We start from the raw sequence: 17,055 nt of genomic DNA on the forward strand, positions 1-17,055 counted from the left end.
CGGTATTACCTGCTGGGGCGGGCCTTCACCCTCTACTCGGATCACGCCCCACTCCAGTGGCTTCACTGCATGAAGGATACTAATGCCCGGATCACCCGTTGGTATCTGGCTCTCCAGCCCTTTAAATTCAAGGTGGTCCACAGACCGGGGGTGCAGATGGCTGACGCCGACTTTCTCTCCAGAAATGGGGGGGAGTGGTAGACAGGCCGGATGGCGCCCCGGCCTGAGTCGGGCGGTGGGGTATGTGACAGCGGGGGCGTGGTCAAGCGCCCATCCGGGAGAGGAAAGCGGTAAGGGCGCTTACACCTGAGCTAAATTATGCCTAACACCTGTCTCTGATTCCAGTGAGCACGAGGAGAGCGGCATAAAAGCAGACTGAGAGCCCCAGTAAGGGAGAGAACCCAACACGCAACCCAGTGTACTGTGAATTGTGGTGATTAATATTGTAAACAAAAGAGAAAACGGCAATAAAAAGCCTACCTTTAGTTTACAACCCTGTTCCCTGTGTCCTCCTTCACGTAACTGTGTTACAGGTTATTACTGTAAAACCATGTTTCAAATACTGTAGCCTAAGAAACTTTAAGAATCTGTGTCTTTTATTATAAATACCAGGTCACCATGGTGCGGTTGATACATGTTTGTAAGCAATGGATTAAAATGAAAAACAAATCAGTATCTAGCAATTAATTGGCTAGTAGCTTTTAACCTATTTAAAAATACTTCTGTTATAATTTTATTAGCACATTACATAAACAAAAGAGCAGAGCACTGAATTCAATAAAAACAGGAATAAGAAAAAACGCCAAGGTATCGGGGAAAATATAGATATATCATTTATAATATTAAAATAAAATAGATAAAATAAAATAAGTAAACAACAGAAATTTTCAATCAGAAAGGAAAATAAGGTCATAATAGGCCTACTAGAAATGTGTTATGCTTGCCATTATTTAACAAATTTGAGATTGTATGCCTGTAGCCATGATACATTTCAAGTAAAAAGATTTTGAATCCATGTAAAGAATAAAGAAATGTGTTCTCAAATATAAAGTATTTGCAATGCCAAAAAAAATTCTAATTCAACAACATTATTATTAATTACCTTATTTTTAAATAGATAAATATACCCTCAGTGACAATATTGCCTCAGCAGTTTATTAAACGTGCACAAGTAATGTTTTCCTCCTAAATGTTTTTTTTACATTTTGAAACAGATGTATAAAATCATGAGGACTCACATGAGATGAAGGCACCCATCATATCAGGAACCTTATAAAATCTTTTCTACATGGGGAGGGTCCCCTCATGGGGGCTGCCATATTAGGATTACATGACCAACCAAATACTGTTCGCTTAGGCCGGGCATACAAAGTGCGAGTTCAGACTCTCGAGAGGTCGGGGGCCCTAGCACACGTTACGAGTCGTGCATGACACGACTTTACGATCTTGCGAAATACAGAGCAATCGCATGAATTTTCATGCCATTTAGACATAAAGCCAGAGGAGGATATTGCTTTAATTCCTTGTAGCTTGTGATTTAGAAATGAAAAATAGACTGGCATGGCCAGGGGCTGCATTAGCCGATTTAAAAAAAAATAAATATGGATAATCTGAGATGCTGTCCAACATTTGATGGATTCAGATTTCAAAGGGAGGCTGTGTGATTTCATGAATGCATACATTAATTATAACAACAGTGTGTTGCTGCTGCTAGTTTTTCCATGATAATGAAGTGCACATAAATGTACAAGATTAAAAAGTGCAGAATATTTGCGCACCGTTTCTGTTGGTTATACTTGGATTTAATTTAAGCGCCAGCATGGCATTTAGTGCAGAATTCTGAGGTGTTTTAATGGAGGTGAGCAGGCCACCTGTATTATTCAGATTTAGATGTAGGCTACTCCCTTCTCATCTGTGTCAATGCTTGCATGTTGATAGCAGACATTCTGAAGAAGATCTGTGAGGTTTTGTTCATGTGAATGTGATTTAAAGCCACAAGTTATTGTTTTAGTGCAGTGGTTGATTGACAGGAAGAACATTCAACCTATAAGTCCTTTGTTTCACCACTGTTATGGCACACCTTCCTTGGTCTAGGGGTATGAGTAGGTGGGTAACAAATGTTTTGGCAAGAGTGATCCTGTCTCCAGGTCCCAGAGCAACCACAAATTGCATCAACATGCAATAGAGCAAAAATATAAAAAACAAATATTAAAGAATTCAGAGGGATAAACAGACAAACTTCAGGAGCGGAATTGGCAAAAATAACAAGACATTCTTCCTAGAGGATTTAGAAAATAACTTACCTATCGAAAAGAAAAACACAAATCACTTCCCCAACTCTTTATAAATAAACAGGAGAAAACAGAATCTTTCAAAGTAAATGGTGTCCACCTCCCTTCTAAAGAATCCCACAACATAAACAGCTTAATTATGTTACACAAAGTAAAACTGGTGTAATAAAACTAGTGTAGAAATTGTCAAGTATTTCAACAGGAGTATAAGCAGTACACAAATTGCAAATGACAAGATTGTTATACACTTTAGCACAACAACAAATGTAAAGCTGGGACCAAGAGATAGAATAACTCATGCAGGAGAAAATATTCTCTGTCCTTTTCTCTCCAAGGTGAAGAGCTGTGGGCCACTTGTACTCTCCATTCCTGGGCTGAGCCAATCATAGGTAATGAACAGCAGGTGGGTCTCATTATCCTGCTTAATGGACAGCGAAAGTGACAAGGAAAGCACAGGGAGACACATCAGTACTGCCGCTTCCTATAAGCAGACTACGCAGTCTGCGAAGGGCACCAACTCCCAAGGGGGGCACCAGAAAGTCCAACGGCTGCCCTTAATCACATGTTATACGTTATTCAAGGAGCCTAAAGCAGTTGCAGAACACAGATGTTCTTCATGAACAGTCAGTTTTCACTGATTGTGTGAGTCGTAAAACCTTCTACTGATTGGTCAACTTCAGGTAGATCACTAAATCGGCTCATTCAACCGCAAACACCTCACGAGTTCAAGCCGATAGCACTCACATTTTTTCGACGGTATTAAAAATTACGAGGTCATGAGCTGTTCGTAAGCCGCTTGGCTGCGCTTATAATTCCTCTCACACAATGCATGCCACGACCACACGAGCACCAGCGATTTCCAAGCGATCTCTCCTGACTGGAAAAAAATGGTCGGGAGCTCGCATGACAACCGATAATCACACCGCGTACGCCCGCCTTTAATCCCAGAAACTGCCCTATTATTGGACCCTATACTCATGAATTTAGTTATTATAGTGAGTTTCTATAATGGCATTGGTAACAGAAACCTATTGCGTTTAAATGATACTGCATCCACACCACTAGGTGTCAGTGTAAGTTCAAGACGACAAATGAAAACAAAAATTTACCTTTCACCTTTAAAGGAGACTAATAAAACTTTATTTACACTCCTGAAACATGAGATACAGAATTTCTTCCTCCATTTTACAGAATACACAAATTCTATACATCACTCAGCTATAGCTGAAAGTCTCAACTCAAAACATGCGCGTCACTACAGCCTCGGTATAGACGGGACAGACTGGTGGGTGTATCGAGGAAGCTGAAGGTAATCGCATTTGCTTCTTGTCAGACGTGTGGAATAAACATTTTATTCGGCATCTCCTTCCATTTAAATTTACAAGGGCGCTTTAGAATATAGTTGGGCATGGAACTAGCAGCAAGACACCATGTTTTCTATGGAATTTCCGTAGTTATTCAGATTACATTTGCCATACAGGAACTTTCAACAAATGGTAAGGCATTCGTTTATTTGTTAAGTTTTTATTCAAAGCGATGCTTTGTTGCAAGAATAAAATAAGATTTTCCTATAATTAAATAATCTACTAATCTAATAATTTACCGTAGCCTAAATAACCAGAAATAGGCAAGCTCCTTAAATGATCTTTGCCCCTCATATCTTTGCCATATGATTCTTATTGGACTCTATATTAATTGTCTCGTGTCAGTCGCTTAATTTGTATCAGTTTGGTATAAAACTGCAATTGTTTGCAGTATATAATGTTACTTAAATTATTTGTTTTTGTAAAGTTATTTTAAAATACATTAAAAATGCAGTTCATACAAAAACATTATTTGAATATGCCTCTACTACAATGAATATCTGTTCAATTTATAATTTTGATATTTTTCTTAAAGTCAAACGTTTCTAAGTGGTGCAACCATCCGGAGACAGATAAACAAGTAAAAATTATTGAAAAAAAGAAATGCTGACATGATTGGAATTATATTTTATTAATATCTATTAAAAGATAAGCAGTGAAACAATTTTGATTAAAATAGTATTATTATTTAAAACACTTCTGTCCAGCTAATCAGTCATGTGGTGTTACCAACATGCTGGTATTCTGTGGTGATGTGACAAGAAAATTATAATACAGAACCAACAAAACCTTTACCTTCATGGTTTTATGTTTATTTTTTTTAGATATTATTTTTATATATTTTTGTAATCAGCTATTTTTTTAATTTTTGTGAAAAAGGCACACTATTTTCAGATCAAATGGAGTAACCCTATGAAAACATCTGATATATGTCTAAAAAACAATTCTTATAAAAAAATATCTTTGAAAACGTGTACCTTTTTCTTGACATTTGACACTATTATAATTGTTTTATTTATTTATTTTTGGGTAGATAATGCTGTAAAAAAATGTTTTTGAAAACGTATGAAATCAACATGGACACAAAGATTACATATCTACGAACCTGACACATGTCCTTTAAATTCAGATTTTTTTATCACTTAGGACAATCTTATTTTTGAGTAATGCATAATTCAGATGTATACTATCAGATGTATGTAGTATTACTGAGATAATAACAAGGTAATAACAAAGATTACATGAGAATAATGCTTGGCTTAGTCATTAAGAGGGGGGGATTACAGAAAATGCTTGACAATTCACAGGGTAAACAAAGCAAGTGATGCTAATATTTTTTTAATGTTATACAGTATGTTTTAATAATTAGAATTATTTACCTACAACCAAGTAAGTTATTTTTTTTTAACCATAATTCTTTTAATCATCCAGTAGCAACCATCCAGACCATTTTTGGAATGTCCTAACTCTAGACTGCGGTCTTTGACAGCATGTTGAAAATAAATGTGATAGACCAGCAGGGGTCACATCACATAGTTACAAAGCCAAACAGGGGGAAAAAAAAAAAAGTGTCCTCCTTCGCTGAGGTCCAGAATCCAGTCAGTTAACCTTCCCTTAAAGGGTAACTAAACACCTCCTCAGAGTCTGACTCCACCCACTAGAAATATTTGAAAATGCTGGAAAAGTGGGCAGACCCCGGCGGGGATAGAGGGAACGAACCGAGTGCGGGGCTGAGCGAGGGGGGGGCCACCTGAGACTCGTAGTGACGGATTAATTGACAGCTGCTGTCAGACTCTATGTTATTATTATTCCTCACATGGTCGCAAGATGACATGTACATGAATCTGGCATGGTGAGCTGGAACCTGCTTACGTCAGCTGTCACCGCTTACGTCACGCAGTACCGCAAACAGCCAATAGGAAAATTCAACTGCAGTAGCCACCGTTCAACCTGAAGAGGGCAGCACTCAGACGTTTTTACACCATATATTGTAGAATTAAAACACTTTATACACAAATGTCAAAAAAATTACTTGAATCAATGACCAGTACTAATAAAGCCCCATGCTTACAGATCATTAACTAAAAAAAGTTGGTTTAGGGTTTAGTTACCCTTTAAGAATAGGCCTATACTCTGATATTAACTAATAGCAAATCACATTAGGGATATTATATCAAAATTTTAAATGAGAAGAACAAAGGAAGAACTTTGCTGGATTCCTAAGGAAAAAGAAACTCTATGTTACCCCAGTCAAAGCATTGCCCTATCCTCATACTCCATTCCACCTACTGCCATGAGGAATGCTAAGCATGTTTCACCCTCTCTTGTGAAAGAAGTACTTTGGACACACTCCTGTCACTGGCAGGATGTGACAAACTGTGTTTATTTGCATTGTGGATTGTTTGCATCCATAGAGTCTCACAGATGCTAAACACAAGACAATCACCTATTGTCAATATTTCATTCTTCGATACAGTAGTTGAAACACCTACTCAACTATCATATCAGATCACAATAAGGTGACACAGATGTTACTTTCAGTTCTTAGACCAATTCACATTTAGGATTTCAATGAGTCCCCTTTTGCCAGCAATGCAAACAATCTAGCATAAACTGGTTTAATTAATCACCATTTGTCAGGGGTCTCCTACTTTGATTTTGAGAGGCTCTCCAAGCAAGAGAGTGTTGATGTATACTTCAAGCTTGTCCATAAAAGATGGAGGAGATGGCTGTTCTCATCTACACCAGAGGACCAAATCAGTCAGAAGAACCAGGATCTGGAACGGTATGAAGTGAAGAGCAGATTGGATTCAGGGCGCTTTCCAGAAGTTGTGACTAATAAAAATCATGACAACTCATCCATTGAGGTGAAGATTCAAAATAATGGCCTCCTTCTCAGACATACATCTGCGCTCTTACACTTACTGTGTTTAAATGTTCTGTTTGCTTCAGAGAGATATGGATCATATCTACTACACATCCAAACTCTATGGGCCCACACACAGTGCAAGCAAGGATTTGTGGGTCAATCTTGAGCAAATGGACATGGGAAAAGTTCATGGAATTCTCTCCAACACGCATCAACAAACTTCGGTATGGACTGGACTACAACCAAAATGTTATTTTTGATATTTTGTAAACATTGCAGGTGAAAATGCATGTTATAACAACATTTTTAGGCAACACTTCACAATAAGGTTGTATTTGTTAACATTAGTTAGTAATAGCAACATTAGTTCACATGACTAGCAATAAACAATACATTATCACCACTTATTAATCTTGGCTAATGTTAATCAAAAGTTGTATACTATAACATTAGTTAATGCATTATGAACTAATATGAATTAACAATGAACAATTGTTTTTTCATGTTAGTTCACTTCATATGATAACTAATGCATTTACTGATGTTAACAAAAATAATCTTATTGTAAATTATTACCCATTTCTGTCATTTTTATTTATTTTAAAGACATTTTTGTAAGGAAAATGTTTAATTGAAATGTGTTTTGTCTTATAGAGATTGAATCTGTCTTTCGATTTCCCTTTCTATGGACATCTATTAAGGGAAATACATGTAGCTACGGGAGGCGAGTGCTACACAGTATAGAGTGATTTATATATTATTTTAAATTAAACTGTTAAATATAATAATTGTATTTCTATTCAGGTTTCATCTACACTGGAGATGTAATCCACAAAATGCTCACAGCGACTCAGTACATTGCTCCTCTCATGGCTAATTTTGATCTCAGCATCTCAAAAGATTCATCGGTCATTTACTGTGATAATGGTAAAATGTGACTAAACATGATTTTTAAATATGAATTATACTGATTCATTTGCATTACTGAATTGGTTTTATTTGAATATACAACAGTTAGTTCCAGTATTCCAATCTGATTGGACGAGAGACGTTTTAGGAGTGCTGATGTCTCAGAACAGCAGCACTCAGACACTTTACTGTTTGTATCTCTCTGCTTGTGTTTGTGTTGTTCTAAACTAAAGTGTAAGAACAGCACAGATTTATAAAACAGCTACACGTGAAATTTATCCCTGTGACTTTAGCCACAAATTGTAGCCAGCAAGTGGCGAAAAAAGAAAAGTTTTGTGTGTAATGAGCCAGTTAAGCTGACGTTCATTTGAGTCAGCTCTTCCAGTCAGCGAGCGGTTTCTTTGAAGTCATAGGCAATTGCGTATCACTCCACGATCACTTGTATTACTACAACAAGACAGCTGGGAAACAGAGTTAAACTAACAGCTTCAGAATTAGCCTGATCTCACAGTGAAATTGGAAAAAATAGATAGACTTTTCTTTCGTCAAAATCGGTATACGTTGATCGAAATTCGGATTGAAATTCGGCAAAATGTTGTAGGGCATATGTGTGAGTTCCATTTATGTCCAGGAGAGGTCGCCAAATGCTAGAAGTAAAGCAAGTTATTTTCAGCTTATAAAAAAGCATATATTTATAGATTCTATCCCAGAACCTTACCTAATCCATTAGTGGAGTGAAAAAGTAACGTTATAGGGAAAATTTAAACCTCCGAATCATGCTCATCATTGATTATTCAAATATGGTTACTGCCAGGCTTTGAACCTTAGACTCCCACGCAACTGATGCTAAGAATGCTGCATGTCAACACGTCGGCATAGTGTCGCTGATCCTAGGGTACCGAAACTATCTGCCAACTTCACTTGTGATCATGTTGTCAGAATTAAGGTTTATCACATTTAAAAGACACAACAGACTGAGTAATAATGCATACAATTACCTGATACTTTTGGATAGTGGAGTGTCCACTTTAGGAGGAGATGTAAACAAACATTCAACATGGTGGAGGGAAGTACGGTGTCTATAGTGGACTCTTACGCACCACCACTGACAACCACGAAATGGGGAGGAACACCCCGGCTTGGATGGCTATTTTTACACAGAGAAAATAGGATGTATTTGACCAAAATTACATTATCTTCAGCAAGGTGGCTAACACTACACTACAGCTGAGGAATAAAGTGAAACATATAGCTTTGCTGTTCAGCTCTGCTTGAGAGTTGCGACAGACGTAGATAATCTGACACGTTCAATCTCTCTCTCAAACAAACACACACAAGCACTCTTGTTTCTTCAATAACTTGTAAGAAACAGCCCAAGCCATCGTTACTAGTTCTAAATTGATGTTTTCGAATTAGTAACGGAGGCTTTGGCACATCTTTTGAACTAGAAACGTCCGATTCTGATCCGTGGTGCAAGTAGTTCCATGCACGAGTGTTTTTTTTGTGACAATCCTGTTTTTCCTCATACTTTAATTTACTTGTTCACTGAACTGTTGTATAGAAGCAATCATGCTATATCGCCCTAAATCCGCACTGCTGTGATGTAGCTGAAGCCTTACAGCATTCTTGCTCGTATGATGTTGCTTTAATATTTTAATTTGAAATGTTATTTATTTATTTTATTTTTAAATTCTCTTTTAGGTACAGCTCTTGTTGTGCAGTGGGACCAAGTTTATCTCCAGGATGCTTCTCATTTGGGCAGTTTTACCTTCCAGACAATTTTGCACAATGATGGCAGAATCATATTTGCATATAAAAAGGTTGATATTTGTTTTTTTTACATAGTTCTTGGTTATTACTGCTACCATCACATCATTCTTGTGGATAAACCCAACAGACTCTTGTCTGTTTTTAGATTCCCATTGACATTAGTAAGATTAGCCCAGTGAATCATCCTGTAAAAGTTGGGCTCTCTGATGCTTTTGTGGTTCTTCATAAGATTGACCAGCTTCCCAGTGAGTAACCACTCAACTTCTCAATACTTTCGCCCACTAAAGTGATGTCTCTTTGCATATAACTGTATAATTGCTTTGGCCTCTGTACTCTGCCATTTCTTAGTTGTGTATTAAATCATGTCTTGCTCTTGTGGGTTTTCTTGTGACAGATGTTCGACGAAGAACAATATATGAATACCATCGTGTAGAGCTCTTAAAATCCAAGATCACCAACTCCACTGCTGTCAAGATGCTTCCTCTGCCAAGTGAGTCTGAGTGGCTGACAAAACTGAATCAGCCAAGATGGAAAACTTTTCATTTGTGGAAAATAGCTCTGCATACAAATTTGAGCTCACTCCCCCAAAAAAAAACAATAAAATTCCAGTAACCAGACATTGAAGCTTCTGTAACTCTATACACATTGTCTTGTTTATTTAGGCTTGACTTCAGTATATTTCTTCACTTAGTGTGAGAAAATAGAAATTAAACACATATCTTTATCATGTGTTTGTTAAAATATGCCACGGCTCATCCTGCTGTGTCAGCCTGCCTCCAGTTCTCCAGCTGTGAGATGTGTGTTACAGCTTATATTGGCTTCAACTGTAGCTGGTGCAATCGCCTACAAAGGTATACATTTTCTTGGTTTACTTGTATTTTTCGATATGCAGATCTAATGTTGTAATTTAACCAAAAACACTAAACTGTTACATTAACACCATGTACTAATATCTGAATCTGTGTAAGCACTTCTGTTGTTTAAAAAGATAGTTCACACAAAAATAAAATTCTCTCATAATTTACTCACCTTCATGCTACCCAGATGTGTATGACTTTTCTGCAGAACATAAAATTTGATTTTTAGAAGAATATCTTTGCTCTGTATGCCCATACAATGCAAGTGAATGGTGACTAGAACTCCAAAACCTCCTAGAAGGAGATAAGAGCAGCATAAAAGTAATACATAAGACTCCAGTAGTTTAATTAATGTATTCTGAAGCGATCTAGTTGGTTTTGGGTGAGAACAGACTAAAACATAACTCCTTTTTCACTTTAAAGTACATCTTGTAATTGCATTCTCTAGACATGATCATGATTTCAAGCTCGATTACACTTCCTAGTGCTTAACGCATGCGCAGAGCACTAGATGGTGCTATAGGAAGTGTAATTTAGCCTGAAATCATGATCGCCAAGGAGACTGCTGTAAAGATGTAGTGAAAAATGTGTTACATTTTAGTCTGTTCTCACCCAAAACCAACTGGATTGCTTCAAAAAACATTGAATAAACCACCAGAGTCTTATGGATTATGTTTATGCTGACTTGATCTCATTTTTGGAGCTTGAAAAGGCCTAATCACCATTCACTAGCATTGTATTGTCCTATTGTATGGACAATTGTTAATTGTTAGTTCATGATACCTAATGCAATGTTCAAAAATATTACCTTATTTTGAAGTGTTACCAACAAAACATATTCTCTCTTGCAGATGTTCCAGTGGATTTGACCAGTACCGTCAGGACTGGGTTGATAGTGGGTGTCTAAATGAGGTGAAGAGCCATTCTTGAGCCATTCCTCTTTTATAATTCCATCATATCTCATTATTACTAACTTATTTTTAATGTGTTTGAAGATAAAGAACCAGAGCTGTGGTCAACATCTAGACAGAAAACAACCTCTCATTAAAACCAGCACTCCAGCAACACAGACAGGAACAAAAACAACACAACTGATCAGAATTTCCACAACCACAACAACATCAACCACATCAATTGGAGGCTTCTCACTTACCACCAAAATAACCAGCACACCCTTATTCTTAAGAAACCCGCCAACCACCATCCTCACTAATGGTAGGTTTCGTGGTCTGTGACCCCCTCACATTGCTCCTCTCCCTACCCTCTCAAATGTGTGTATCCTCCAGGGTACAAAAATCTTTTTAGGGTTAATTTAGAAAAAGATCTAAATAAGTAGTCTAAATTATGCTAGAAATCAAATTCATGGAAATTAATAACAAAATTGTTTTTATATTCTTCCCTGGTTACAAAACTACAAAAGGTGAATCCTTTTTGAGGAGGGAATATGTGAAGGAAACATTGTTGAAAAGAGTGACAAAATGATACAAACCCACAATCATTGAGTTGTCATTTTGTTTCTCTTGTCCTTAGATTACAAAAAGTTCCCATTTGTGTGAGAAACAGATTTCCCGCTTAGGCTACATCTACATTAATCTGAATGTATTTGAAAACTGCATTTTTCGTTTTCAAAACGCTCTCCATCCATACTGCCATTTTCAAGTGTTTTCCAGAAGTTGCTCATCCACACTAAACTTTTTAAAATAATAAAACAAAAAAATTGCAGTTCCATATAAGGGCTGAAACTCAATTGTCCTCATGTTTCTTCAGAATCCCTCAACAGTGCAAATGAATGAGCAACTAAAGTCAGATTGTCAGATTCATCAGCCAATCAGATTGATTTATTTGTTCTTGGTGGGTGGGATCTTAAGGATATGTCCCGGTCAAGGCCTTTTAGCTGGCACAGTGATGCAATCACGCTTTAAGTGACGCAATTTGAAAGCAAAGAGCATAAGATCGTCATCACTGCCTCTATTGCCATTTAGAAGGTGATCCTTATGGATTTAAAAACACAAGATGTTCTGCATGACTGTGTGATTGCTTAATTTATTAATCACGAAAGGAGGACTGATTTTCACTTCAAGCAAATTGGTAAGTGTGTTTTGCATTGTTATAGCAACATCAGGAGTTTTCTAAGTGTAAATTAGGCTGCTGGAGCATTCAGTGTCAGTTTTGAAAAGTAGTGCTGCGTTCCATTCAACTTAGAATGTTGGATTTTCCTAATAGGAAAAGTGCAATGTAATGCATATTGAAATCAGAATTACAACTTGTAGGTTCGTGCAGAAATTCTTAACTCCGATTTCGCCAAGATGTAGGGGCATGAAGTCACACAAACATGTCCACACTCAAGGAGATATACAAAGTGAGTGATAAACATTCACTTTATTAAATAATATCGATAAATGAGTTCATTTCCACATTACATGATATTAAAGCTTTTTTAACAAATGCCTGCAGAAACCGGTGTATAAAACATTATAATCTCTTTTGATAATCGTACACCTGAAGCGCAAATGCTAGCGCTGCAGCATTGTTTATTAGTTGGGTTGCTAGGAGACATATAATATAACATAATAAGAGTCAAACACCTGCTAAGCTCAGGGGAGCACTGCAGTTTTGTATCCTTAAACGTCATCTTCCAAATATGGGGGAATGGAATGCATTGGCGGAGATATCAAGTTGGAATATCCCTCATCCAACCTGAATGGAATGCAGGATAACCCAAATGTATTGCAAGAAACATTTAAATCTCAAATATTATTAGATAGATTTTTACAGGTATTATAGACCTCCTTGGTTGACTCATATGAACAATTATCATTTTTGAATGTCTGTTCGGGAGAGGTTCATTTCACAAAAAAGTCATGTTGAAGTTAAAATTAGGCTTGCTTGAGCATTAAGTGTCATTTCAAGTTCTGGCTTTCGTGCGTAGACATATTTTTAAAATGTCAATTGGTATTATTAGTTAGCTACAAAATAATGTATGATGCCCAAAGGCATGGGGTGTCTTATTCATTGTGAAACTGTGTTTTCTTAATGGCATGAATCACACTGAAGTCCTAGACTTTAAATGCACGGCCCACCACCGATTCCTTGTATGTAGTTATAGCAATGGGAGGCACACACGATGTTATCAGCAACAAACTAGAGTTTTATTGAAGAGCATGTTCACTCAACTGGAGCACAACACTGAGCTAAAACAACTGAAGGGGAAAACATACTAATGCACTGACATGCTTCACTAACAGTTGCACATAATGTCAGAACCAAGCATTACTAGTATCAGTGTATAACACAATACACCTACACAAGCTCTCGTTTCTATTCTGATAAAAGATTGATTTTATGAAGCCATATCAGTTCAAATGAAGAACACGATTAATCAGAAAATCTATATTTTTACCCACGCACACACTTTTACTCAGAGTTCTTGTTGTAATTGTTGTTGTTCATCTTTACAAGCATGTTTTGATTTTCAGTGTCTAAGATTGGCAGTACAGAGAAACAGACTGAGGAGCAGATGCAGACTGGTCTGTTCATTAGCATCCTGGTCGTCATGATCCTTATGGTGGCAGCTGTGTTGGTATCTATATACATGTACTACCATCCCACCTCCAGTGCTAGTCTCTTCTTAATAGAGGTGAGCCTCAAGCAAAAACAATATATGAGTGTATTTATATGTACAGTATAAATACCTTTCAATAATTAAAAGCCTTTCAAAGCATATATTTTGCAAGTGCTCTAAAAATACAATATTTATATATCTATCTATATCTAGAGAAGGCCAACAAACTGGCCAGCCATGAAATTTCGGAGGGGTTCAGGACACCCGTCATATGCAGAGGTTGAGGCCATGGGGAAGGACAAAGAATGATTCATCATGATGGAACCTAAAGACAGTTTTATGGTATCAGACAGGAGAAAGAGCTCATTCCTAACTGACCAGAGAGAAGGATTTATTGTGGCTGACCAAAGAGAACGCTTCCTCATCATGGAACGCTGCTGACATGAATCCCATACTTTTTGAGAGGGAGTTGCACTGGGTACTGGAATGTATGTGGTATGTGACTATGTAATATGAAATGCAAACACTGCACAGTACTTGACGTATTGCAGCCTCAAACCATCTGCAGTGTAAACAGTGTCTCTAGGGTATGGGACATTGTTCCTTGTTCCCCCAGTCAAAGCCCCTATTCAGAACACATGGGGCTTTTAAGCTAAGCTCTGTAACTTTTTTGTTTGTATCATCTTAAATTTACACCAACACTTGGTTTGGATGCAGCATCATTCAAATTAAAAAATTTTCAGTTTCAGATGCTATTGTAGAAATGTACTTTTCGCAGTCAGGCATGATTACTTTAATCCATGAGTGAAAGTGTCAAACAACAGTGTGAGTACTGAGATTAAGCGAGTAGTATTCGGACATGCAATTCTAACATGGCAGCCCCTGTGAGGGGACCCTCCCCATGTAGATTAAAACTGCTTTTATAAGGTTACTGATATGACTAGAGTCTTCATTTTAATGTGAGTGGTTATGATTTATATATTTCAAAGTTACAATTTATTTCTTTAGGAGTAAATCTTTTTTAATGAGGAAAACATTACTGAGTGCACTACACTGGGAACAGTGAAGCAGAGAAGCTGAAAGGATATATTTTGCAGCATAAGTTATATCTTGTGTACTCTTTTTTAACTGATTAATAAATTAATAAATCTAAATTTATGTAAATAAGCCTGTTGTGGCTGAGGCACAGCTACAGTATAAAAAATTATCTTTAGAGAATCTTCTCTTATAAAGAAGATACTTTAGTGATTGTTTGAAAAGTTCTTAAATTAAATCTTTTTTGTAATTAGAATTTGTATTAATTTGTTTTAATAAGTTGATTACATTTTCTGTCCTACAACAAGAAAAACAACAGTGTTTATATTTCCAATTAACTGTACACTGGAGTGGTGGTGGTGTAGTGGGCTAAAGCACATAACTGTTAATCAGAAGGTCGCTGGTTCGATCCCCACAGCCACCACCATTGTGTCCTTGAGCAAGGCACTTAACTCCAGGTTGCTCCGGGGGGATTGTCCCTGTAATAAGTGCTCTGTAAGACGCTTTGGATAAAAGCGTCTGCCAAATGCATAAATGTAAATGTAAAGTGTAACTGAAATAAAAATTAACTAAAAAATTTAAACATTGACAAACATTTATTCATTTACACAGGTCATTTACAAATATATAATAAATCAATATCTTTACAATAGCTTGTGAATCCATCTTGTAACAAATCTACAATAACACATAACAGAATTTACATGATTTTTTATGCAAATATAAAAGGTTAGATGTTTGCGATTTTGATATATATGTATATATATAGCTGAGGCTTGGTCAGGATAATAAAATCTGCACTAAAATTCGAAATGTTAGTCAGCTGTGCAATAAATTACTTTCTGGAATTTCTTTAAAGGCTTAATTAAATTACTAGTTAAATTAACAGTAAATGATGACTTCCACATTATTATCTTATATATTGCATGAATAATTTTGATAACTATTTCTAAATTATTCTGACAATAGTACAGGCCATGATTGAGGTAATAAAGCAGCATGTTCCTGATCCTGAATGTGATCTTTGTGATCATTATGCCTTGTAAATGTAAGATGGAATCACTGCATCAACGATACTTCAGTCTTTGTAATCTATCCAACCAGATCTTAATATAATTTAACATATTCTATGACATACAGCTTCAAGGCACAGGTGAACATGGGCTTTGCTGAGCATAGTCATTTGATTCCTGACAGTTCCTGATGTCTCCCACAAACCTCTTTAGGCTTCTTTATCTAAAAGTGGCAGATAAAAATAAGTTTCCAATAAAGTTTGATCCCCCTCCATATATCACAAAGAAATCTATTGTACTTTTTAATTATGCCGATGTATAACAAAGTTATTTTAAAAAAAACATTCCATATCAGTAGCTCTTTTTTTTACCTTGTGTTGGGGGTGCTGGCAGTCGCCTCCTCAGTTTCCGGGATGAGCCAATGGTTTGTGTCTAAACAAAAGTATTATAACGGTAATATGAGTATGTTTACATTACTTACTGTAAGTAATGTACTACATAATATCATAAATACTGTGAAGACAACACCTTAGATTTTGAATTCTTGACCTTGGTAAATTGGGTCTGTGGAGCTACATTTAGGCCTGCGTTTTTCAGAGCAGCAATTCTGGATGCAATATCGAAAACCTGGAGAAGAGAAAGCGAGATCACACAGATCAAACTGAGCAGATCTGGAAATTAAAAATTTTTCATCTATTTTGTTTTTATTGTGTATAAACAATAAACAATTTTCTTATATCTTCAGTTTTAGGACACTTTAGTAAGTGTATAGTTCTATACAGTATGCATGGTGTTATAAATCTCTGGAAATCTACAATGCTTTCAGTAAAAAGTTGTGAATTATTATAACACTCTAAAGGACACAAAACCAAAACTGTGACAAAGCTAAAAAGTCATTTGATTAAATCTAATTAGAATACATAGTTAACTGGATACATAGTCTTAAAGGTAAACTCAATAATTTTTTTTTTTGTTTATGTTGTCTTGGACTTAAACTTAAATAGTTTTCAATTACTGATGCCATTGTAGAAATTCACTAGTTACATTCAGCCATGATCAATTTAATCCATGAGTTAAAGTGTCCAATAACAGAGATTACTGAGATTAAGCAAGTAGTATTTGTCAAGTCATGTGATCTCAACATGGCAGCCCCCATGACGGGACCCTCTCCTTGTTGGATAGAGCACCTTTTTATAAGGTTATTGATATGACGGTGGCATAATTTCATGTAAGTGCTCATGATTTTATACATTTGTTTCAAAATTACTATTAATTTCTTTAGGAGTAAAATGTTTTAATGAGGAAAAAGAACTGAGTGCACATTTAAGAATTAAAGAAGTGCTTAATAAGTGCCCCTCAATTCACGTGTTTGCAGCTTCAGAACT

General features: G+C 36.4%; 2 protein-coding genes across 4 annotated transcripts in view; one reads left to right on the forward strand and one right to left on the reverse strand.

Annotated features, from left to right (window-relative positions):
• Positions 1 to 3,413: 3,413 nt before the first annotated feature.
• Positions 3,414 to 15,198, forward strand: LOC127649400 (plexin domain-containing protein 2-like). The gene is made up of 13 exons (XM_052134472.1): positions 3,414 to 3,787; positions 6,296 to 6,522; positions 6,608 to 6,748; positions 7,179 to 7,248; positions 7,329 to 7,451; positions 9,135 to 9,253; positions 9,349 to 9,448; positions 9,598 to 9,693; positions 9,973 to 10,054; positions 10,912 to 10,972; positions 11,056 to 11,275; positions 13,537 to 13,697; positions 13,836 to 15,198. The coding sequence occupies exons 1-13, from the start codon at positions 3,700 to 3,702 to the stop codon at positions 13,929 to 13,931; spliced, it is 1,584 nt and encodes a 527-aa protein (XP_051990432.1). The 5' UTR covers positions 3,414 to 3,699; the 3' UTR covers positions 13,932 to 15,198.
• Positions 15,199 to 15,248: 50 nt separating this feature from the next.
• LOC127649828 (rab effector MyRIP-like) overlaps positions 15,249 to 17,055 on the reverse strand; it is a 38,899-nt gene continuing 37,092 nt past the window's right edge. For 2 of the 3 annotated variants that reach the window (XM_052135098.1, XM_052135100.1), the window contains 3 exons: positions 16,199 to 16,297; positions 16,042 to 16,102; positions 15,249 to 15,893 (listed from right to left, as the gene is read on the reverse strand). In XM_052135098.1, the coding sequence (XP_051991058.1) occupies positions 15,880 to 15,893; positions 16,042 to 16,102; positions 16,199 to 16,297 (174 nt within the window). In that variant the 3' untranslated portion in view covers positions 15,249 to 15,879. The remainder of the gene's footprint in view (positions 15,894 to 16,041; positions 16,103 to 16,198; positions 16,298 to 17,055) is intronic. The other variant, XM_052135099.1, reaches the window with a different exon arrangement.

The sequence above is a fragment of the Xyrauchen texanus genome, chromosome 9, assembly GCF_025860055.1.
Source record: "Xyrauchen texanus isolate HMW12.3.18 chromosome 9, RBS_HiC_50CHRs, whole genome shotgun sequence".
In the NCBI taxonomy this organism is placed as follows: domain Eukaryota; kingdom Metazoa; phylum Chordata; class Actinopteri; order Cypriniformes; family Catostomidae; genus Xyrauchen; species Xyrauchen texanus.